This window comes from Jaculus jaculus, chromosome 5, assembly GCF_020740685.1.
Source record: "Jaculus jaculus isolate mJacJac1 chromosome 5, mJacJac1.mat.Y.cur, whole genome shotgun sequence".
NCBI lineage: Eukaryota > Metazoa > Chordata > Mammalia > Rodentia > Dipodidae > Jaculus > Jaculus jaculus.
In genome coordinates this window covers 175,882,336-175,908,245 of record NC_059106.1, presented here as the reverse complement: position 1 = coordinate 175,908,245, position 25,910 = coordinate 175,882,336, and the positions used below count along the sequence as shown (strand labels likewise).

General features: G+C 42.6%; 1 protein-coding gene across 3 annotated transcripts in view; it reads left to right on the top strand.

Moving 5' to 3' along the window:
• Nucleotides 1-4,419: 4,419 nt before the first annotated feature.
• Drc1 (dynein regulatory complex subunit 1) overlaps nt 4,420-25,910 on the top strand; it is a 77,751-nt gene continuing 56,260 nt past the window's right edge. For 2 of the 3 annotated variants that reach the window (XM_045148770.1, XM_004669352.2), the window contains exons 1-3: nt 4,420-4,631; nt 13,023-13,110; nt 22,539-22,651. In XM_045148770.1, the coding sequence (XP_045004705.1) occupies nt 4,477-4,631; nt 13,023-13,110; nt 22,539-22,651 (356 nt within the window). In that variant the 5' untranslated portion in view covers nt 4,420-4,476. The remainder of the gene's footprint in view (nt 4,632-13,022; nt 13,111-22,538; nt 22,652-25,910) is intronic. The other variant, XM_045148771.1, reaches the window with a different exon arrangement.

Below are 25,910 nucleotides of genomic sequence, written 5' to 3'. Positions count from 1 at the left end.
ACGTCTGCTGGTTTCTGGCTAAATGTATATGTATATGCTATTGTGCTCACCAAACTGCTTGGTGAGCACTTCTCTTAATGTTCATACCCATGTATTAATACTCTCACTTTTGGTCAGAGAATTTTTCTTTTCAGCTGGTGGTAACCTTGGGATGACTCAGAAGGCATCATAGTGCTGAAAAAGAAGTAAAGAGGAGTCTGCACTGAAACATCTTTTTTATCATCCCCCGAGGCAGGGTCTCACTCTAGCCCAGGCTGACCTGGAATTCACTCTGTATTCTCAGGGTGGCCTCGAACTGACAGTGATCCTCCTACCTCCGCCTCCCGAGTGCTGGGATTAAAGGCGTTTGCCACCATGCTCAGCAAGCACTGAAACATCTTAATCACACCTTCCAAGGCTCAGAGTTCATTGCAGAAGAGGTGACAGAAAGATTGTAAGAGCCAAAAGAAGGATAGAACTCTTTACAATGCGCTGTGACACTAAATGGTCTGGATATACATGACCTGATACTACCTACCCAAAATCATCATAAGAGGAAAAGATGATAACATTAATATAAAAGAGAGTGATTGAGAGGGGGAGGGGATATGATGGAGAGTGTAGTTACAAAGGGGAAAGTGAGGAGGAGGGAAGTGCCATGGTTTATTGTCTGTAATTATGGAAGTCAACAAAGAGACCCTGGAGTGTGCAAGCAGGCATGCCTTTGTACACACACATGCAAATAATGTACAAAATAAAGGGCTGGAGAGATGGTTCAGTGTCTAAGGTGCTTGACTGCAAAGCCTAACAACTGGTTTGATTCCCCAGTTACCCATCTAAAGCCAGATGCACAGTGGCACATGCATCTGAAATTTGTTTGCAGCAGCTGGAGGCACTAGCATGCCCATATTTCTCTATGTCTCTCTCAGTCTCTCTTCTCTTTCTCTGCTTGCAAATAAATAAAAAATATGTTTTAAAAAATCCAACAGCTGAGTATGGTGGGGAAAACCCATGACTCCAGAGACAGTGGGATTTTAAGGCATCCACTGAATTGTCTTGAAGAATGAGCTCTGTAAGGCCACCATACGGGCATTACCTCTTCACAGAGATCCTTCATTAATCTGAGGACCAAGAGCCTGAGGTTTAGAATCTTCCATTTGAGATGATTGGGATGGCAGGAATGTTTAGGTGATGGATCACACTATTTCAACATAATGCAGTGACAGGTGGAAAACAAGTTCTTCCTGGTTGCTAGGAATTTTGCTGATACAAAGGATGACTTAGATTTGAAGTTGGCAGGTCCTACTTCTCTCCTGTAGAAATTTGTGTGAAAAGCTGCCCCCCCCCCCCCCGACGTAGCGTCTCATTCTAGCCCAGGCTGACCTGGAATTCACTATGTAGTTTCAGGATGGCCTTGAACTCTCAGCAATCCTCCTACCTCTGTCTCCCAAGAACTGGAATTAAAGGCATACACCACCACACCCGGCTTTAAAATATATATGTGTGTGTATTTATTTATTTGCAAGCATAAAGGGAATGGGCATGACAGGGCCTCCAACCACTGCAAACATCTGGATTTATATGAGTACTAAGAAACTGAACCTGTGTTGTTATGCTTTGCAGGAAAATCCTTAACCACTGAGCATCTCTCCAGCCCCCAACAGCTGTCTTTTTGTTGTTTTTTGGTTTTTTTGTTTTGGTTTGGTTTTTTTCCAAGGTAGGGTCTCTATCCCAGACTGGCCTGGAACTCTAGTCCTAGGTTGGCCTTGAACTCATGGCTACTTTCTTACCTCTGCCTCTCGAGTGTTGGGATTAAAGGCATGCACCACCATGCATGGCTTTAAAAAATATTATTTGCAAGCGGTGGGGGAGGAAGACAGAATGGGCTCATCAGGGCTTCTTGCCACTGCAAATGAATTCCAGATACATGCACCACTTTGTGCATCTGGCTTTAGTTGGTACTGGGGAATTGAACCATGACTGTCAGACTTTGGAAGCAAGTGCCTTTAATGCTGAGTCATCTCTCCAGGCCCTTGTTGGTTTTTTTTTTTTTTTTTTTTTTTTTGTTTTTTGTTTTTTTGTTTTTTGGGTTTTTTTGTTTGTTTGTTTTGTTTTTGAGGCAAAGTCTCACAGTAGCTCCTGCTGACCTGGACCTCACTGTGTAGTCTCAGGTTGGCCTCAAATTCAGTGATCCTCCTACCTCTGCTTCCTGAGTGTTGGGATTAAAGGCATGTGACACCACATCAGGATCAATTGCTGTCATCTTGTTGCAGCAAGTTATCCACAGTATGAGCTGCTAAACTCATAATTATACATATCAAGGAACTTTCTGAATATGGTTTGATTTCTTTGTAGATAGCCTAGAGAGATGTGCTGGTCCTAAGTCATGAGCACACTGTACTGTTGTGAGGGCTGCAGTTTCTTGCTAAAATTAATAAATCCTCTATATGTGTTTTTTGTGCATTTTTGGTATAGGTAAGTGTCTTTTAATTACTTATATTTATTTACTTATTGATGAGAGAGAGAGAGAGTAATGTGGACGCATCAGAGCCTCCTGCCACTGCAAACTACAGATGTGTGCACTACTTTTTGAGTCTGGTTTTTATGGGTTAGTGGGGAATGACTTAGGTCTGAAGTCAGCCAGATCCTACTTCTGTAGTAGTCTGTGTGAACAGCTGTCTTTTGTAAAAATAAAAATTTAAAAATTAAAAAAATTGTTTTTGTTTTTTTCAAGGTAGGGTTTTACTCTGGCCCAGGCTGACCTGGAATTAACTATGTAGTCTCAGAGTGGCTTCAAACGCACAGCAATCCTCCTACTTCTTGCCTCCTAAGTGCTGGGATTAAAGGTATGTGCCATCATGCCCGGCTTTTAAAAAATAATTATTTGCAGGCAGAGAATGAGTGGGCACACCAAAGACCTCCAGCTGCTGCACACATCTGGCTTTATGTGGGTACTGGGAAAACAAACCCAGGTCATTAGGCTTTATAAGCAAGTTCCTTTAACACTCAGTCATCTTCCTGGTTTCAGTCCTTTTTGTAAAACATTTTATTTTTATTTTTATTTATTTTTTTGAGAGAAAGAGGCAGAGGGAGAGAGAATGGGTGCACTAGGGCCTCCAGCCACTGCAAACAAACTCCAGATGCGTGCGCCCTCTTGTGCATCTGGCTAACGTGGGTCCTGGGGAATCGAGCCTCGAATCAGGGTCGTTAAGCTTCACAGGCAAGCGTTTAACCGCTAAGCCATCTCTCCAGCCCTACTTTTTAAAAAAAATTTATTTATTTATTTATTTGAGAGCGACAGACACAGAGAGAAAGACAGATAGAGGGAGAGAGAGAGAATGGGCACTCCAGGGCTTCCAGCCTCTGCAAACGAACTCCAGACGCATGTGCCCCCTTGTGCATCTGGCTAACGTGGGACCTGGGGAACCGAGCCTCGAACCCGGGTCCTTAAGCTTCACAGGCAAGCGCTTAACCGCTAAGCCATCTCTCCAGCCCAAGCCCTACTTATTTTTGTGACAGGGTCTCACTCTAATTCAGGCTGACCTGGACAAGAACAATATTTTTGTTAGCAATGGAACACAAAGTGTCTGCTAAATAATACATTTCTGGAGACTTTTGGAAGAGCCATAATAATGTTAGTATTCTTATCCCTCCCAAACCATTATTCTGTGTTCCCCCTTTCCTCTTTCTATTAGTGACTACAGAGGATGCTGGGATTGCTTTAGGTTTCAGTTCTACTGAAAATAGGGGGCAGTGATTCCTTGCTAAATAAATCTATGCTGGAGGCACTGTGGTTTCACATTTCAGAAGAGAGGGCAGAGTGCATCAGGGCTCACAGCTGGACGGTGACTGGAATGGAGGCACTCATACTTAATTGCATGGTTCCAAAGATACGTGGGCCGAATGAGCCTGTAACTCTACACTGCCCATGAAAAAGGGCAACCCAGGCAACCCTAGCTCAGGTCAGTCCTTAGCATATAGTTATATTTGAGGAGTATGGATATTTAGAAGTATTCATTTGATGAATGAATGATAAAGCAGTCAGTAATGCTGAACCACGACTTGTCTAGCACCAAGTCTCCACTAAGTATGAGTAGGCCTTCGTGAGATAAAAACAGTCTTTCCATACTAGCTTCGATCCAGGGGAATAAAGCCCTTAGTTGGAATGGGAAGAACTGAATCTCGAGATGGCTTAGCACTTGCCTAGGAAGACTAAGTACGGAGGTTTGATTCCCTCAGTCCCTAGGTAAGCCAGCTGCAAACAGGGTGGTCCCTTCAAGAGGCGCACCTTTTCGCTGAATCTCCTTCTCAAATAAAATACTGAAAGAAAGGACGGACGAACGAAAGAACTGAATTTCTGCGAAAGCCTGCGGAGCTGCGCGCGCAAACACTGCACTACCGTGTAGGGCTCCGGTCAGGTTCCCGCGGCAACGGCTGGTTCCTAGTAACCAGGCAGCAGCGCAGGAAGAGCTAGCTGCCTAGTGAGAGGCTGCTGCCATGAATCCGTCAGGGGCCCACGGAGTCCTGGAGCAAAATGGGGAAGAACACATATCTACCCCAATCCATGGGCCCTCTATACATTCTGATAACCCCCAGGAGCGGATCCAGGCCCGGCGCCTACGTATCGCTGCACGTCTAGAAGCCCGGAGGCGGTGAGCTGGGGGTGGGCGGAAGGTGTGGTGGACAGCGCGGAGCGCAGGGCGTGCTCTGTGCGTGAGTGAGGAACTGCCTGAGAGCCCTGCGCTGAGAGGACTGTGGTACTTTGAGTGAGCGGGAAAATACTTGTTACAGAAGGTTCAAGGCTCAACATTTACACTGCTGTTTAGGCATAGTGGTCAGTACCAGGAAAGACTCATGACCTGCTCTTGGAGGCCATTTTTTTCTTCCCTCCCTCCTCCATATTCCTTTTTCCTCAAATATTTACTTAGTAGATCTCAGCCATCATTAATGCTGCTCTCTAGTGGCTTTTCTAGTGGGTGACAGAAACCCTCATTGCCCTTCTCAGGCCCCTTCAAGATCCTCATAGCTAAAGGCACCTGAAGTCATGAGGTCCTCCTTGTGTCACAGCACTTCTACCTCCTGCCAAGATGATGACTTTTCTCCTTATCTGTTATCTAAAGCGCCCAGGGGGCAGCCATAATTTGTACTGCAGTTGGATTGCTGCTTTGTGCCTGGCAAAAAGAGCACCCACCCTTTGGAGGGCTAGGACTTGATGGGGCAAGAAACACAAAGTCCCAAAATGAACATTAGAAATGATAAGTGGGATCACATTGGTTGCCAATGTATTTTTCCTCCTGGGACAGATCTGTTGGGGACTCTGACCCTATGCATCATTGCATCCTGGAAGATGGAATTTCATTTTCTGGCACGTTGCCTGTCAGCTGGGACCATTCCAACATCAGCAGTCTGGTTGATCTGGGTTGGTATGGTGTGTGATATTAACCCAACTCACAGGCTCACTTCAGCAGCTCTTTTTTTTTTTTTTAATGAATTTTGTCTATCAGTCAGCTGGTTGAATGGTCTAGTGTGTAAGATTCTATAACTGAGGGCCAAGCACCCCACAACCCTGAAAGGTGGCAGTGTATCACCACGATGCCATCCATGTAATATTTTTTCAGTAAAATACTAGATAATAAATACTTTAGGTTTTGGGTCATATGGCCTCTGACCTCAGCTGTTTAACTTGAGCATTAATTACTGTGTTCCAACACAATGTTTCTTATTGACATTAACATTTGCATTCATATGATGTTCATATATTGCAAAATAGCTGGTTTTGATTAAAAAAATTATTTTTAGGGCAAAATTAGGATCACAGAAAAACAATATATCTCTTATACCCACATGTTATCAACATTTCACTCCCAAGAGGATATTTCTTGTTTACATTGGCACATCATTATCACCCAGACCCCATAGATTATGTTAGGGCTTGCTTTGTTGATTTGGGTAACTTATGATGGCCTGTATCTGTCATTATAGATGTCAAACTGGGCATATGATCCTTGAACCAAGGAGGTAGAGTCAGGAAGATCAGAGTCATCCTCAGATACATAGTGAATCAAGGCCTGCCTGTGCTACATGTGACCCTGACTCCAAAAAAAAAAAAAAAAAAATCACATCATGTACAACTGGAATATGGTGGTATACACCTGTAATCCCCATACTTAAGAGGTAGAGACAGGAGGATCAGGAATTTTAAGCTAGCCTTGACTACCTGTGACCTTGTTTCAAAAAAAAATGAGGTGAGGGGGTGGTGGTGCTGGAAAGATGGCTTAGTGGTTAAGGCATTGGCCTGCAAAGTCAAAAGGAACCAGGTTCAATTCCTCAGGACCCACAAAAGCCACATGCTCAAGGTGGTGTATGTGTCTGGAATTCATTTGCAATGGCCGAAGACCTTGACACACCCATTTTCTCTCTCTCAAATGAATTAAATAAAATATTTTTATAAAGGCAGGGGCTGAAGAGATTGCTCAGTGGTTAAGATTCTTGCCTGCAGAGCCTGATGGCTTGGGTTTGATTCCCCAGTACCCATATAAAGCCAGGTGCAAAAAGTGGTGCATGCATTTGGAATCTGTTTGTAGTGGCTGGAGGTCCTGGCACCCCCATGCTCACTGTCTATCTTTCTTCTCTCTGTCTCTCTCTGCTTGCAATGTATATGTGTGTGTGTGTGTGTGTGTGTGTGTGTGTGTGTGTGTGTGTGTATGCACACATACACATACATACATGTATGTATTGTATAGAATATATATATATATTCTATACAAATACATAAAATAAAAAATTTAAATGGGAGGACGAGGGATGTGCTTGGGAGATGGATCAGTGGTTAAAAGTGCTTGTTTTGCAAAGCTAAAAAGTGGAGATCCCCAGAGCTCACGAAAAGCTGGACTCAGGTAGTACACATCTGTAATCCTAATGTGTCTGTAGTAAGTAGAGCCTGGTGAATCCTGAAGTTCATGGGCCAGCTAGCCTGGGACTGACATTGGAGGTTGTCCTTTGACCTCCATATGCCCACCATGCACACACATACATAGACACACAATCGAAACAAAAATAAGAAAAAGGCGATGAGGTGTTAAATATGAAACAAGAATTATTCAGAATAAAAATGGAACTCTTGGAAATTTAAAAATGAGAAATCATAAAGGTGATGAAGTTGCCTCAAAGAGTAAACAAAATAGTAGAGAAAACTGATGCTTTAAATTAGAGAATTTGGGGCTGGAGAAATGGCTTAGTGGTTAAGCGCTTGCCTGTGAAGCCTAAGTACCCCAGTTCGAGGCTCGATTCCCCAGGACCCACGTTAGCCAGATGCACAAGGTGGTGCATGCGTCTAGATTTTGTTTGCAGTGGCTGGAGACGTTCCCATTCTCTCTTTCTCTCTCTCCCTCTCTCTCTGTCTCCCCTACCCTCTCTCTCTCTGTCACTCTCAAATAAATAAAAATAAAAACAAATTATTTTTAAAAAATAGAGAATTTTCTAATCTAAGATTAGAATGTCTTGGGCTGGAGAAATGATTTAACGGTTAAGATGCTTGTCTGAAAAGCCAAAGGACCAAGGTTCAATTTCCCAGGACCCATGTAACTCAGATACACAAGGTGACACATGCATGCATCTGGAGTTCGTTTGCGGCAGCTAGATGCCCTGGCATGTACATTCTCCTTCTCTCTCATAAATAAACAAAAATAAAATAAAGATTAGAATATCTTTACTAGAACAAGAATGAAAGAACAGGGAAAATATTATCACTGAAAGAATTCAAGACATTTCTCAGACCTTAAGAGCATGAGCTTCCTGATTGAAGAAAACTGGTTGAAAATGTTTAGTACAATGGAGCAACATGGGCCCATGCCAGGAGCTGGGGGTGTAGCTCAGTGGTTGAGTAGGTTTCAATTCCCAGCCTGGAAAAAGGGAAGGAGGAAGAAAGGAAGAGAAGGACAGAAAATAAAGGCCCATGGCAAAGTATACCACCATGAAAGTTCAGAACAATAAGAACAAAGAGAAGGTCCTACAAACTTTGAGAGTAAGGAAAATAAACCAGGTGTGTAGTGATACATAACATCAACACTGAAGCAGGTGGATAGAGAGGTCCAAGCCAGCCTGGGCTATATAGTGAGACCCTATTATAAACAATCATACCAAAACAAACAAGTAACAAAACAAAACAGAAGAACAGAGTGGGGAAAATAAAGTCCAAAACTCAGTTACATACAAATAAAGGAGTAAGAGAATTATTGCAGGTTTCTCAACTACAATGGAAAAAATGCAAAATAATTTCCACCTAGAGCTCTAAAGTCAGGCAAATAATCAAATACCAGTTTTTTTTGTTTGTTTTTGTTTTTTCAGGCAAGGTTTCACTCTAGCCCAGGTCAGTCTCCAACTGTTGATGATCCTCCTACCTCAGCCTCTTAGTTCTTGGATTAAAGTCATACACTACCATGCCTAGCTTTAAAAATCCCAATATTTAAGATCTTTGTTTTGTTTCATTTTGATGCGCATCTCACTTTGCAGCACAGGCTGGCCTGTATCCCAAAGCAATTTTCCTATCTTTGCCTCCAAGTGCTGGAATTACAGGCATGAAACACTATACCTAACTTATTTTTTGAAATATTGTGTGCATGTATGTGTTTACATGTGTGAATGTGTGTTCATGTGTTTGAGTATGGGTGTTCATGTGTCACTTTGTGTGTATAGAGGTCAGAGGTCAACTTTTGGGTCCTTGCCTGATAACCTCATTTTTAATATGTGTGTGTCTGTGTGTTGGTTTTTCAAGGCAGTGTCTTGCTCAAGCCCAGGCTGACCTGGAATTCACCATGTAGTCTCAGGGTGGCCTCAAACTCATGGCAATCCTACGTTGCTGGCATGGAACTCACACTGTAGTCCCAGGCTGGCCTTGAACATCATGTTGATTCTCCTACCTCTGCCTCTCAAGAGCTGGGATTAAAGACGTGTGTCACCATGCATGATGGTGCACACCTTTAATCACAGCCCTTGGGAGGGAGAAATAGGAGAATCAACATGAGTTCAAGGCCAGTCTGGTACTACAGAGTAAGTTCCAGGCCAGCAAGGACTAGAATGAGACCCTACTTTGAAAAAAAAAAAAAAAAAAGATTATTTATTTACTTGAGAGAGAGGTGACACAGAGAGGGAAAGAGTGTGTATAGGTGTGTTGGGGCTTCTTGTTGCAAATGGACTCCAGATACATGAACCACTTTGTGATCTGGCTTTGCATGGAACCTGGCCTGGTGGGCTTTACACTCAAGTACCTTTAACCACTGAGAAATCTCCTCAGCACCTTCCACCTTGTTTTTAAATCAGGACTCTTTTTCTCATTGTTGTTCACTGTTACATTAGTTCACTGTTGTGTTAGCTAAACTGGTTGGCCTGCAAAATTCTGAGAAATTCTCCTGTCTCCATCTCCCATCTTGCTGTCAGGGTACTGGGATTAGGGAAGTCTACCATAGCTTCCAGCTTTTACATGGGTGCTAGGAAGCTAAACTCAGGTACTCTAGCTTGAGTGGCAAGTGATTTATTCACTGGTCCACCTCCTCAGCCCCATTTAAAAAATCTTAAGAAATGATTAATATTGATCAAGAAGTTGGATATTTACAAGGCATGGTGGTACATGCCTTTAATCCCAGCACTTGAGAGGCAGAGGTAGGAGAATCAACACGATGGAGAGAGGAGAGAGGCAGGAGGATCACCATGAGCTCAAGGCCACCATGAGACTACATACCACATAGTAAATTCTGGATCAGCCTGGGCTAGAGCAAGACCCTACCTTGAAAATTTAAAAAAAAAAAAAAAAAAAAAAAAAGTGGGCTATTCTAAATGGCACATCCCATTTAGACAACAAATATGCCTGTGGTGAGGAAATAGTTTTCTCAAAATGTCATCCCTCAGAAGATAGCTGGAATCTGAGGAGAGAGAAGTATGATGGAGTTTCTTTGGAGAATAGGTTAGCACTGAACAAGAGTAAGACAGTATGAGTCACATGTACAATTTAAAGTTGCTAGTAGCCACATTTAAAAAAATGTAAAAAATGTTGGGCATGGTGGCTCATGCCTTTAATCCCAGCACTCAGGAGGTAGAGGTTGGAGGATTGCCATGAGTTCAAGGCTACCCTGAGACTACTTAGTGAATTCCAGGTCAGCCTGGGCTAGGGCAAGACCCTACTTCAAAAAACAAAAACAAAAACAAAACAAAACAACAAAAAAGAGTATAAAACAAGGGAAATTAAATTTGTACACTTATTATGTCAGCTCTTGGGAAGTGGAGGCAGAGGATCAGACATTCATGGTTGCCTCAATTACATAATGAGTTGGAGGTCAGTCTTGGCTACATAAGGCCCTGCTTCAAAACAAACAGCCAGGCATGGTGGCACACATCTTTGATTCTAACACTCAGGAGGCAGAGGTAGGAGGATCACCTCAAAAAACTAAAAAGGAAAAAAAAAAAACAATCAGTATCAATCACATAAGTTATTGTAACTGAAATTTGGTTCGTGATTTTTGTTATTTCAGACAGGCATTTGGTTTTGGGGGGGGGTTGAGGTAGGGTCTCACTCTACCCAGGCTGACCTGGAATTCACTATGTAGTCTCAGGGTAGCCTCAGACTCTCTATGATCCTTCTACCGTTACCTCTCAAGTACTGGGACTCAAGGTGTGTGCTGGGCCAGGAATTGAATTTTAAAATTGAACTTTAAACTGGGCATGGTGGTACACACCTTTAATCCCAGCACTGGGGAGGCAGAGAGGTAGCAGGATCACTGTGAGTTCAAGGCCTGCCTGAGACTATAAGTGAATTCCAGGTCATTCTGGGATAGAGAGAGACCCTACCTTGAAAGAAAAAGAAAGAACTGAACTTTATACAGAGAGCCAGCAATCTGAGAAAACAATGGATTAACATTCTAAAAATTCTTACATCTCTTCTCCAGCTAGCAGATTATATAGGGCAAAGGAGGGGAACAAAGGCAGTGAATCACTCCAGAGCTCAGTCGTGCCCCTCTGGTCAGGTGGTAGCCACATTTTTGAGACTTGTGCTGTCTATGTTTCTCTATTTACTATGCCTTACACTTTTCCCTCATTCTATAGATGCTTGGGCTCAGGCATTTCTTGAAACACTGAGTCTAGTTAGTTTCTGTTCATATCAACTTTGTAGTCTTCCAGAAGCATCTGGTTGAGGGTTGTGGTAGGGTTACTCAGACCAAACCATTAATAATATGTACATGCCTTTCTACTAATAACATGTATAATACACTTTTTCCTACAATATATAGTACAAGTGTGTCTTTAAAATACAGAATCTGAAAGTGTCCCTATCTATCCCCTCTGACCCCAATCAATGTTTCATGTTATTTTGGTGTTGTTCTTTTTTAAAATATTCGTGTGTGTGTGTGTGTGTGTGTGTGTGTGTGTGTGTGTGTGTGTGTGTTCTAGGGCCTTTTGCCATGGCAAAGGAATGTCACATACTTTTTGTATCTGGCTTATGTGGGTGGCCTGGAAATTAAACCCAGTCTTCGCAAGCAAATACCTTTAACTGCAAAGCTATCTTTCCAGCTGTTGTTTAAGGTCTTCGCTACCTAGTGTATGTTTTAAATTCATAGCGCATTTTAGTTTGGACCAACCTAATTCTAAGTGCCTATAGTCATATGTGGTCAATGGCCATATTATTGATAGCACAGCACATAGGCAGTCAAAAACAATGACTTAATGGCAGTAAAGGTGTTGTAAGCACTTTGTCAGAAACAGGTGAATAAGTTTATGTCTTTCCACAATGTCAACATTTATTACGTAACAATAAATTCATAAGGTACATCAGTTTCATTGTCAATAACTTGCCAAGTAGTCCTGATTTCCTTGATAGCTGGCTGAGGCAAAAACAGATTCTTTTTCCAATCTTTTTGTTTGTTTTCTTTTTGTGAGGTAGGGTCTCACTCTAGCCCAGGCTAACCTGAAATATACTCTTAGTCCCAGGCTGGCCTCAAACTCACAGTGATCCTCCTGCTTCTGCCTCTTGGATGCTAGTTTTAGAGACGTGTGTCACCACACCCAGCTCATCATTTTATTTATTTATTTATTTGTGTGTATGTGTGTATGGGGGGGGGAGGGAGAATGGGCACACTAGGGTGTTTAGCCACTGCAAACAAACTCCAGACTCATGTGTCACCATGTGCATCTGGCTTATGTAGGTTCTAGGGAATTGAACCTGGGTGTTAGGCTTCACAGACAAGCACCTTAAGTGCTAAACCATCTCTCTGGCCCTTTTCTCCAATCTTAGTTGCTAATACTAACACTCACACCATACATTACACATCACACAGTAAATATATCTATTTGTCTATATAAGTAGGTCACAGAATGGCTATAAAGGGTGAAAGAGGCTGCAGCAGAGTTCAAAGACTTTCAAAAGAGCCTGAGAGGCAGAAACTTGGAAACTGATAAGGATGCAAAGAGTCTGAGGGTGGATGGGTGTCATTACTAACACTACTGGAGGTCTGCTGGGGCACAGCTGCTATAGTCAGGCCACCAGCAGGTTAGAGTTGAGCTGATCCTCAGAATGGAGTCAAGCTACAAAAGCGAGTGCAGGACTGTGGAGACTGTGGAGGTGCAAGACAGACTGAAGCTGTTGTCCCATACTGGCTGGTCAGATGACAGATGGGTTAAGCTATTGCATCACAGTCTTAGGTGACCTCCTCTTCACGGGGTTCAAAATCATATGGAATCCTCTGGTTTGGGACAATGGAACACTCAGGAGCCATAGATCGTTGTTAGAAAATTTTCAGTGCCAGGGATGGGATACCTCCAGTGAGTTGTTGGCCAGGGAGGTCCCTGATGCCCCCAAAACATTATAGGCCATTGCTGAGGCCCTTGGTTTCCCACCAAGAATAGATGGTAAGACCCTATTGCTGAAGCCTTCACATACTTGGGCTGCAAGGCCACTGAGAAATCCTGCTGGAACTGAGCTACATCCCCAGCCCCTGAATATATAATTTAAATACTAGAAATAACTTCAGTCTCCCTACTTTTTTGTTCTGTCACAGTGAAGCACTTGGAGAATATTTAGATGGAAAGAAGGAGAGTGAAGAAGATCAAAGCAAGAGTTACAAACAGAAAGAAGAAAGCAGACTGGTATGAACTGATAGCAGATGGTCCATTAGCACTGGAAGCAAACAGGTGTGATGGATGGTCTTTATAGGCAGGAAGGAATCACGTGTTCTGAGTTGCTGTCTCTAGATAGAGCAGATCTGGAATAGGTCCCATTTGTGAGTTCTCTAGGAATGAGCTTTCAAATTATAGGTTCTTACCAGGTATGACATATACCTGTAATACCAATACTTAGGAGGTTGAGGCACAAGGATTGCCACCACAAGTTCAAGACCAACCTGAGCTAAATTATAAGATTGTCGTTCTTATATCTATGCTGCCTCTTTTTTATGCAGTTTTAGTGGTCACTAATTCTTCAACTGGCAAGTCTTATCCTGGATATTCCAGGCCTTTGTAGTCTGTTCCTAGCTGTGTGTGTGTGTGTGTGTGTGTGTGTGTGTGTTTATGGGTCTGTCCATGCCACAGCACATATGTGAAGGGTGAAGGTCAGAGAACCACTTTGGGGAGTTTTTGCTGCTGGGAAGGCCAGACTAACTGGCCTGTGAGATTCAGGATTCTCTTGGCTCCACATCTTATTGCCAAAGCTGCACTGGGATTACAGATAACTGTGTGTTTTGCTTCCGGCTTTGTGTGAGTGCTGGGAGAGCTCAGGTTGGCAAGCATGTAGAGGAAGATCCTTTAACCACTGAGTCATCTCCTCAGCCACATTTTCTTTTTCTTTTGTTGAGACAGGGTCTCACTATGTTGCAGAGGCTAATCTTGAACTCCTAGACTGAAGAAATCCTCCCAAGTTAGTCTCCTGAATAGTTGGGAGTATAGGTGCACACCACCATGCCTACCTTGTCAGGACAACTTTCCAGTGTCATTTCCCACCATTATCATTTACCTCCTCTTGGCACTAGGCCTTTGATCACTTGGAATACCAATATCCTCTTCTCTTCTCTCATCCAGCCAGTTTCTCATCCTTTAATACCTTTTCAAGTCTCAGCTCCTAGATTCTTGCTCAGCCTGAACTCCTTTAACCCACACAGTGAATATTTCTCTGTACCATTCATTTCATTTTAAATTATTTTCAAATGGGTTGGGAGGATTCCTAGTGGATTTGTGAGCTCTGTTGGAAAAAGAAGCAGTTCCATAGTTATGGAATAGGACAATATTCACTGAAGAGAAAATCACTGTTGGGTGTGGTAGTACATGCCTATAGTCCCAGTTACTCAGAAGACTGTGACAGGATCACATAAGCCCAATGGTACAAAACCAAACTGGGACTCCTGGGATATTTAATAAAGGACTTGAACAAGAAATGTGGGAGGGATGTACAACACTTCAAAATAGCACATCAGAACTGACAGAATACTCCATTTAATTAAGTGCTAAATGAAATGCATGGGAAGTGATACTGTAAGGATTGAAATGTAGAAAAATGCTTGCCAATTGACCTAGTTAAGGAAGGTTATATAAAGAAGAACTTGAGCTGAGTATTAGGAAAATAGGAGTGTGTGGTAGGTTGAATGGATGTTCCCCAGTAGATTATGGAGTTTATTAAAGCTTTAGATCTCTAGCCATCTGGCTAGAGGAGGTGTCACTATGGGAAGATCATAGAGTCCAGCCCTAAGGTGTGTTTGGGGACAGATTTGGAATTCCATCCTGAAGATATAGAGTGCTTGAGCTCTGCTTGGGGTGCTGGAGTGTGCTTGCTTATGGTGCTCATCGTGATATTTCTCTCTGTGTGGATCTGTGAGAGGGGGCCAGCTTCTTCTGCTGTTATGGAACTTACCCTGAATCTGTAAGCTTCAATAAATCCTGTTCCTCCCATAAACTGTGTTTGGTTTGGAAGTTCATTCCAGCAATGTGAAGCTGACCATGCCAGTGGGATTTTTTTAAAATTTTTTTTAATTTTTCGAGGTAAGGTCTCAGTCTAGCCCAGGCTGACCTGGAACTCACTATGCAGTCTCAGGGTGGCCTCAAACTGACGGCGATCCTCCTACCTCTGCCTCCCGCGTGCTGGGATTAAAGGCATGCGCCACCACGCCTGGCACCAGTGGGATTTTTAAAAATGCTCAGTAGGAGAGAGATCATGATTGTTTCTAGCAATAATAAATGTACAAACTGGGAGAAGAAAATATTTGGGTAACTGAAGTATTATAGAGCAGATATATAGAGAGATGATTGGACAATTTATTCTGTACTATGTCAGGGAAAAGCTATTTTACTACAGAGTAAAGAACATTGTACTGATGTAAATTATTTTTTAAGATCTCTTGCCTACCATAGATAATCCATTTCACTTGTTTGTATTTAGAAGTCAATGAAATAAGATAAAATAATCTTAGAATCTCAGAAGTACCAATATAAAGTTCATCCTGAGAATGGGTTAATTAAGTGTAAAACCAAAAAATAATGTTTGAAAACCATCTTTTCAAGGTTCCATTTGTTTTGTTTTTAGAGGTAGGGGCTCACTCTAGGCCAGGCTAACCTGGAACTCACTGTAGTCTCAGTGTGGCCTTGAACTCACAGTGATACACCTAACTCTGCCTCCCAAGTGCTGGGATTAAAGGTATGTGCCACCACACCTGGCTTCAAGGTTCCTTTTTCATTCGGACTTAAGTAGTGATAAGCATTGGCTCCAGGGGGATATGTGCACACAAAAATGTCACTGTCTTTAGGATCAAAGTGTTGATGACATGCTCTGCCCTATGACCTGGGCAGGCTGCCCTGTACTTTATCAATCATTTTTACCTGTTTGTTTTGAGACAGAGTCCTAGTTTGTCTAGGCAGATCTGGAACTCATTATGAAGCCTAGACTGGCCGTTAACTCACAGCAATCCTCTTGCTTCAGCTTCCTGAGTACTGGGATTATAGGCTGACCCATTATTCCCAGACACCTCAATTATTTTTTATTTGTTTTGAGGCAGGGCCTCAAACTTGCTATGTAACTGGGAATGACCTTGAGCTTTGGAGCCTCTTTCCTCTACTTTCCACTCCTACCATCAAACCCAGTTCCAATATACATTTTAAATCAATCCAACACTATAATTGAAAAATCATGGGTGTGGTGATGCACGCCTTTAACCCCAGTACTTAAGAGGCAGAGTTAGGTGTATCACTGTGAGTTCAAGGCCACCCTGAGACTACAGTGAATTCCAGGTCACCCTGGGGTAGAGCAGGGTCCCTGCCTCCACTAACCAAAAAAGAAAAGGAAGAAGGAGGAAGAGGAGGAGGAGAAGAAGAAGAAGAAGGGGAAGAAAGAAAGATCATCTTTTCTTCACTGTACTACAGTGCAATTTAATTAATTATGCATTCTAGGAATGTGATCTACCACTGATATACATACCTAGTCCCTTTTAATTTTTTCCCCTATTTAAAAATATATTTTTTCTCTTTTTGGTTTTTTGGGGTAGGGTCTCACTAGCCCAGGCTGACCTGAAATTTACTATGTAGTCTCAAGCTGGCCTTGAACTCACAGCATTCCTCCTACCTCTGCCTCCTGAGTGCTGGGATTAAAGGTGTGCACCACCTCTCCCAGTTTTAATACTTTTTTTAATGAGAGAGTGGAGAGAGCGAGCAAGAGAGAGAATTGGCATGCCAGGGCATTAGCCACTGCAAATGAACTTCAGACATGTGTGCCACCTTGTGCATCTGGCTTACATAGGTTCTGGAGATTTGAACCTCAGTCCTTAGGCTTCACAGACAAATGCCTTAACCACTAAGCAATCTCTCCAGCCCTAACTTTTAATATTTTAAATTTATTTTTATTTAAGAGAGAGAGAGAGAGAGAGAGAGCGCCAGGCATGGTGGCACACATCTTTAACCAGCACTTGGGAGGCCAAGGTAGGAGGATCACTGTGAGTTCAAGGCCACCCTGAAATTGCAGAATGAATTCCAAGTCAGCCTGGGCTAGAATAGGGACCCTATCTCAAATAATGAAAAGAGAGAGAGAGAGAACCAGAGAGAGAGAAGGAGGAAGATATATAGAGAGAATGGGCATACCAGGGCCTCTAGCCACTGCAAGTGAACTACAGATGCATGAGCCACTTTATGTATCTGGCTTATGTGGGCACAGGGGAATTGAACCTGGGTCCTTAGGCTTTGCAGGCAAGCTCCTTAACTGCTAAGCCATCTCTCCAGCCCCTCCCCCAGTTTTTTTCAGGTAAAACTGTAGGTTCTTAATCCTGTTCCTCAAAGTGCTGCATGAGATGGGATTGAGACAGAAGAAAATGTAAATTTCCTGTACTTCAACCTTATACAGAGAGAGGCTTAAAGGGTAGAAGAGAACAAGATGAAAGGTGGGGGTAGTGGTGAGATAGCAGAGACCTAAGAATACAAAGCAGGTGGGTAAGGACAGAGAGTGGGAGGAAAGTATAGAACATTTCCTATTTCATTGCATGTCCCCTTATATAAACTGGAGTGCAGGCGCACTATGGGAAGAGAGCCAAAAGACAGCACTCCGCCCCAGGCCAAACAGACTTTTCACGAATAATTACAATGCAAGGATGTTCAGGAGAGTGAGAAAAGCCTTTGGCTCCCAGAAGGCAGTGGGGTGACAGGCAGGCTTAAGAGACACACACACACACACACACACACACACACACACACACACACACACACACGGAACCAAGCACTACTGGTCCACTGGAGTTTAAGAATCTGCCATGGCTGTCACTGCTAAGAACCACCCACTCCTGTGGTAATGAGAGGCCAATTAAGACAGGACCTTGGAGAGCATCCCAGAGGGAATTGGTAGAAGTGACAAGAGATCCAAGCTGGGCCTAACTGGAGGCAAGAAGCTCCAGACGTGGTCACAGCTTCTGCAGGAAATGCAGCTGCCCCATGCACTGTGGCTGTCCTGGCCTTTTAGAAAATAGTAGCTGGCAAGGATTTAGGAGAACCAAGCCACTTTCTGAAGGAAGAAGACAACAGCCTGCCAAGAGGCTTGGGGAGTACCCTTGCTAGACATGCTCTTTGCTGAGGAACAAAGGGGAGCCATCCAGTTCAGCCCCAGAGGTCCGAAGTAAGTATCCTACTGGGCCTCAGTTGAAGACATGTTCTTATCATGAAGGTACTGGAGGGGCTATCTGCCTGTTTATGTAGGGAAAGCTTCCAGCCTTGGCCCTTTTCCTACTTCTGCCACTCCTCCTGTGTTTGCTGTTTTTGCTCTTGCTCTTTCTCCCACTTCTGCTGCCACTGCTACTGCTCTTTCTCCTGTTTCTGCTGCTCCTTCTCCTTGCTAGAGCCCAGGGGAGTGCTGTTGTCAGTGATACAGGTATCTTGGGATTCCTTGCCAATGCACTGATAATTATGGGGTGTCTCCGAATTCTTTTTTTTTTTTTTCTTACTCTAGCCCAGGCTGACCTGTAATTCACTTGGTAGTCTCAGGGTGGCCTTGAACTCATAGTAATTCTCCTACCCCTGCCTCCCAAGTACTGAGATTAAAGGCATGTGCCACCATGCCTGGCCTCCAGATTATTTTTTTTTAATATGTGTGTTTATTTGCAAGGAGAGAGAGAATATGGGCACACTAGGGCCTCTAGCCACTGCACATGAACTCCAGATGCACATGCCACGTTGTGCATCCAAGTTAACATGGGTATTGGGGAATTGAACCCCAGTTATTAGGCTTTGCAGGCAAGTGCCTTAACCCACTAAGACATCTCTCCAACCCCCCAAATTTATTTAACTTATTTTTGTTGTTATTGTTTTCAAGGTAGGGTCTCACTCTAGTCCAGGCTGACCTGGAACTAACTCTGTAGGCCCAAGCAGGCCTTGAAGTTCCAGTGATCATCCTGCCTCTGCCTCTTAAGTGCTGGGATTAAGCACGTGTGTCACTATGCCCAGCTCTGATTCTTGTCTTATGAATTTTAAGAATGAAATTCACAGACCAGAGGATAAAGTTCAGAAAGATTTTTTTTTTTTTTTTTGGTTTTTCGAGGTAGGGTCTCACTCTAGCCCAGGCTGACCTGGAATTCACTATGTGGTCTCAGGGTGGCCTTGAACTCATAGTGATCCTTCTACCTCTGCCTCCCAAGTGCTGAGATTAAAGGCATGCTCACCATGCTGTACTACATAACAAAACCCTATTGTTTTGTTCTTTGAGATAGGGTCTTGTTATGTAGTACAGGCTGTGCTCAAACCAACCACTTCTGGTTATATTTGATCCTACTACATATGAGGGAAATTATGTGTGGTAATATAAACCTAGTCAAAAGTCCATGACTAAGAAGGTCACAGGCCCTAGGGGGAAACCTACTTCTACTGAAATGCTAAATGGACAGGTTGTCAAGCTACCTACTATATATTTATGCTTATGTCCATAAACTAGTGCTGCTGGCAGCATAGAAATTTCCTTTTGCAGTGGGCAAGAGATTAATGTAGAGATGCATAACTGTTGAATGTGCTAAGAATAAGTAATTACTTTTTGCTCAGCTTTAACCAGGACATCTACATCACCTCCTCCAAGATTTAGGGAACATTGTGGAATGCAGGGGCAGAAAGAATGTTAAGAGTAAGCAGGACTGGAAAGATGGCTTGGTGATTAAGGCACTTGCCTGCAAAGCCAAAGGATCCTGGTTCAAATCTCCAAGACCCATGTAAGCCAGATGCACAAGGGGGCACATGCATCTGGAGTTGGTTTGCAGTGACTGGAGGCCCTGGCATGCCCATTCTCTTTCTCTTTCTCTCAAATAAATAAATAAAATGTATTTTTTTTAAAAGAGCAGACAGGGAGGCATGTTGTCTTTTGGAAATGACATGGCCTTTCTGAAACAGGGTGTTAGGAGTTCAGGAAAGTCCTTGAACCCCAACCCCTGGGTTTTTAACCAAAGAATTGGGCAAACCAGACTGAGAAGGATAATTATTAAATTATTATATTTATTTAGGGAAGTACATTGCCAAGGCAAGGAAAATAAATACACCCATGTGGCCTGAAAGCTCACGTGGTGGGCCTGGAAAAGCTGTACAGAGGACAGAGAAGAAAGTACAAAGAGCTTCTGGCATGTGGAGAGCAGGAGGGGTAAAGAGCCTATATAGGAAGTAGGGGCTAGGGGGTTGTTCCTTCTTCTTGGCCCAGCTGGGCTGAGACACGGGGAAGCTCACCAGAAGCCAGAGATTCATGTGTGGTCAGGCAGCCCAGAGAGCTTGTCCTCCCCTCATAATCATATTTATAACCTTATGGTGGTGGGACCAACCTTCCAACTCAGGTATACCAGAGAGATAGCTGATTGGTCTGGGCTAGGAGTTGTCTTAGGAAGAGACTAGCCATGATGCCAATTTCTGGGGTCTTAACCAACCACCATGTCAGGATTTAGAAAGGGAACCTTTTCCCAGGAGGGCCCCAGGTTGTTTGTGGAAAAACAGATCTCCTTTAGGCAAGAGAGAAGAAGTCATATCATCCTTTGATCTCTACAAGTGAAGACTGAAGACATCTCTGCCTTTTCAGGGACCTAGTCACCCTAACTGCCTAACAAAACTCTCTGACTAAGCTGGGCAACATTCTACCATGATGGGAGAGGGGCTCCTAAGTCCCCTTTTTGCCTTAGCCTGCCAGGTATGAGTAGAACTTGAGTATCTAGTAAGTTCCAGACTGGAAATGAACAGAAGACCACCAGAATAAAATTTTAAAAGGAGAGCCTTTATTCAGGCCAGCCAACGTCTGTCTCTCCACAGCTGGATGATGAGGATGAGAATAGCCATAGCTAAATCTCTACAGTGAGTTTTTAAAGGCAAAAATCACATTCCTGCCCTTCACTCTTCAGTCACCCCTCCTTTCTCCTAATTAATTTTGCAAGAGCAAGCAAGCATGGTTTGCAAAAGCAGAATTTGGCAGTCAGCACAGAGCAAACACCAGATAAGGGTGAGACCAAACACCAGATGTTGGTATGCAGCATGTACCAGGGACCAGGTTGCCTTGATTTAAGGAAAAACTAACACCAGATATGTTAGCTACTGTTTTGTGTTAATCTTTATTCTCCTATAGCTCCTAGAGAATGTCAAGATGGCTTCCCTTAGGTCTGTTGAGGTTATTTCAAGAAGTCTGAATTCAAGCTAGAATTTGTACATTTTCATTAAAATATGAAGGTGAGAGGTTGTATTATTCTATCTGGCAATTTTAAATATCATAATTAAAAAAAATATTTGGGCATGGTTCATGTGTTTTCATTTAAACTCTTCTTTTGATCTCATAAATCTAGGAATTTGTTTGTTTATGGATAATTTTAACATTTTTACTTTTTTTCCCCCCTTTGAGGTAGAGTGTCACTCTAACCCAGGCTGACCTGGAATTCACTATGTAGTCTCAGGGTGGCCTTGAACTCATGGGCGATCCTCATACCTCTGTCTCCCAAATGTTGGGGATTAAAGGTGTGTACCACCACACCCAGCTCTTGAAAGTTTTAAGTTAGCTGCTGATTGCAGCTGGAATAGCTACAAGGGCTTGGGCAGTTGTACAAAGCATTTATTTTTATTTATTTGCAAGCAGAAAAAGATAGAGAGAGGAAGTGGGTATAGCAAGGTTTCCATCCACTGCAAATAAACTCCAGATGCATGTGCCACTGTGCATCTGGCTTTATGTAGGTACTGGGAAATTGAACTTGGGTCATTAGGCTTTGCAGGTGAATGCTTTAACTGCTGACCCATCTCTCCAGCCTCATATACAAAGTATCTTAACTTCCTAATTCTTTGTTTTTTCTTTGTCTATTTTTTGAGACAGGGTTTCATGTAACTCAAGCTGGCCTTTAACTCACTATGTAGCTGAGAGTAACCTTGAACTCCTGATCCTCCTGCCTCTACCTCCCAAGTGCTGGAATTACAGGTGCCACAATGCTCTACTTTGTGCACTTAGTGCTAGAATTGAACCCAGGGCTTTGTGCATGCTAGGCAAGCACTCTACTAATGAGCCATATCCCTAGGCCAAAATTTCAAATTCTTTACAAAATGTACTAGCTTTAAATGTTTTATTTATTTATTTGAGAGTGAGGAAGAGAAAGAGGGAAAAAGAGAGAGAGAATGGGCACACCAGAGCCTCTAACCACTGCAAACAAACTCTAGATGCACATGTCACCTTGTGTATCTGGCTTTACATGGGTTAGTACCCCAGTGGGAACTGAACCTGGTTCCTTTGGCTTTGCAGACAAGTGCCTTAATTACTAAGCCATTTATCCAGCCCCAGAGTGTACTAGTTTTATAAAGTATTTTTTTAAAAAAATATTTTTTTAATTTATTTAAGAGAAAGAGAAATAGAGGATGGGCACACAAGGGCCTCTAGCAATGCAAATGAACTCCAGGCACATGTGCCACCTTGCATCTGGCTTTATGTGAGAACTGGGGAATCAAACCTAGGTCCTTTGGCTTTGCAGGCAAGCACCTTAACTGCTAAACAATCAATCCAGCCCTACAAATTCTTTTTTGTAAAAATAAATTCTTGTCTCTTTGGTTTTTTGTTTGTTTGTTTGTTTTAGAAACTGACCAAACTACTACTCTGTGGTACTGAGTTGGTGACAAATATCCAGGTGGCTACAGATATAAGAGAGATCCATAGAAGAGTTGAAGAAGAGGAGATAAAGCGTCAGAGGTAAGGTGGCTACTACTCTGCATCTTGGCAGATATGAGCATGGTCTCTTCTGTGAGTTTCTCAATTGTCTTGGATCATTGAAAACAGATTTGTCCAATTCTAGTATTCTGGTAGAATCTCCTTCCTCAACCTTGTTAGTTCACCCTTTTCTTTTTTGCCTAGTCTCCCTACCTTCTTCCTCCCCCTCTAAAATGTTGCAATGTTCATCTGAGCCAAGTCATGTGTATTTTAGAATGAATAAAAAGTGTCCCCTATTTCTGACTAATATAGATACACCCAACCACAATTTGTTCTAAACTAAGATATGTGTAAATAGTTTTGAAAACCCACATGAGGAAGCTTTTGAGTCTCTGCAGAGATTAAAGATCCATTCATGTTGATAGTTGAGTTGGGCTGTAAAGTTGTTTAAGCTGTTAAAGTGTAAGCATTTTAGGTAGAAGGAACATCTGAGTAGAGGTAATTTGCCCTGATGCACCCATTCTTTCTCTTCCTCTCTTTATCTGTCTCTTTCTCTCATACATAAATAGTAAATTAATTAATTTAAAAAAACTTTCTCAGGTAATTTCTTTGGGATGGAGAGATGACTTACTGGTTAAGGTGCTTGCCTGTGAAGCCTAAGGACCTAGGTTCAATACCCCACAACACACGTAGCCAGATGCACATGGCGGCACATGCATTTGGAGTTTGTTTGCGGTGGCTAGAGGCCCTGGCACAACCATTTTCCCTCTCTCTCTCTTTCTGTCCCTTAAACAAATGACTAAATAAATAGATATATTGCTTTGGATAACTACAGAAGTCTACAGTCGAAGCTCTAAATCAAAATTGATTCAAGCCTTGGGGTGGGCGCCATCTAGTGTTATATAAGCACAGATGACTACAGGTTCATATAAGGCATAGCCAAAAACACACACTCTGAGAAAGTTAAAGTTTATGAATACTTTGTTTTCTTGTTCTTATGAGGGATTCTCCTGATCTTGGCATATACCAAGACCATCGTCAGGATGGCTTATTTATCTATAGTTTAGCACATAGACCCATTAAATTCTGTCTTGCTTCAAGATGGAGTTACTATGGCTAGGATCTGGAGGACTAGCCTCACTGCAGCATGGCAGTGAAGATAGATGATGGCTGGTGGGTGAGAGGAAAAAGGACGAGCCTGAAAAAAAATCAACTGAAAATCCCTAGGTTTAAACAAATAAGGACACATAGACACTTGGAGTACAGAGTGAGATCCTGATTTAAATAAACACCACAACCCTATAATCTCAGCATTTAGGACAGCTGAGGCAGGAGGATTGTTATGAATTAGAGGCCACCCTGGTTTATATAACCTGCTTCAGGTCAGCCAGGGCTACATAGTAAGACCTTGATTTTTTTATTGCTTTTCAAAAATATTTAATTAATTTATTTATTTGAGGTAGATAGAGACAAGGAGGCAGATAGAGAAAGATTGGGCACACCAGGGCCTCCAGCCACAGCAAATGAACTTCAGGCACATCCACCTTATGTGGAATTGGATTTGGGTCCTTAGGCTTCACAGCCTTGACCACTAAATCATTTCTCTAGTCCCTTTTTTTAAAAATTGTTTTTTAAAAAATATTTTATTTGACAGACACACAGAGCGAAACAGGTAGAGAAAGAGAGAGAGAATGGGCATGTCAGGACCTGTAGCCACAGCAATGAACAAACTCCAGACACATGTGCCACCCTGTACATATGGCTTTATGTGGGTAATGGGGAATCAAACCATGGTCCTTAGGCTTTTCAGGCAAGTGCCTTAACTACTTGGAATTTCCTCCAACCCCTTTTTCATTGTTTTATAAGTTTTTTATTTTAATATATATATTTTTATTGACAACTTCTATACTTACAGACAACAAACCATGATATTTTCTTCCCCTCCCCTACTTTCCCCTTCATAACTCTGCTCTTCATCATATCCTCTCCCTCTCTCCATTCATCTCTCTTTTAATTTGATGTCATCATCTTTTTCTCCTATTATGAAGTTCTTGTGTAGGTATTGCTAGGCACTGAGAGGTTATGGACATCGAGGCCAATTTCTGTCCAGACAGTTGCATGTAAGGAGTGTTACCCTTCCTTTGGCTCTTACATTCTTTCTGACAACTCTTCTGCAATGGACCCTGAACCTTGGAGGGTGTGAGATGTTTCAGTAGACATTCCTCTGCCCCTCTTCTCAGCACTATCTTGCCTTTTGGGTCATCCCAGTGGTTATTGCCATCTGAAAAGAGAAGCTTCTCTAACCAGAAGTGAGAGCCATCTCTCCAGTCCATTTTTAAATTGCTTTTAAAAAGTATTTTTTGCTGTTTCTTATTTTTCTGAGGTAGGGTTTGGCTTTAGCCCAGGCTGACCTGGAATTCACTGTGTGGTCTCAGGGTAGCCTCCTACTTCTCCCACCCAAGTACTGAGATTAAAGGTATGCACCACCACATCCAGCAAAAAGTATTTTTTTTTTTCTCCAGCAAAAACTTTTTATTGCAGCTGTTGTCACTATCTTAGTAGGACCTACTCTAGCTCATCAGTGCAGCTGCCATCCCGACTCTATGCAATACCTTCTACAATCTATGTAGCTCCTACTCCAGGCCTCAATGTGGCTACTCCAATGCCTTGGTTCCCTTCACTCTTGGAGAATCTATGCCCAGTCTGGCCTTTAGTAGAGCCACCTTGGTTCTCAAACCATCTGCCTAATTGTACACATGATGTCCTTGTCTTCGTCAATATTCTTGAAGATGATAAATCCAACACCCCAGATCAGAGTCTCTTTCAAGACTACTGCTTCAAAGATCCGCATATACTTGACACCTTTCAGTGAGTACTCATTGGTACTGAAATTCAGCCCTTTGATGAAATGCTGTCCTTTACTTGATAGTAGCTGCTAAGTCAGATCACACCCTGATGTGAAGAAAAGACATTGGGCCACATAGACTCCAACCTCTTTACACTTGAGTATGCTAGTAATATTTAGAAACCTTATTTAACTTTCATTAAACATTCTATCAACCATAAAATGAACTATTACTAAACTGTTTCTCACAGTTGTCACATTAAAAATGTCTTTCTTGAAAAACCTTTTTGATATGAATTAAATATCTTTCAGATCCATCATTCAAAGGTTTCTCTCCAACAGGGGTAGCTTGATGTTGAGTAAGGGCTGAGCCTCCAATGGCTTGCCTACATTCTTGGCCTTTATAGTGCTTCTCCCCAGCTTGAATTGTCTGATGTTCAGTGGGTTGTGGTGTAG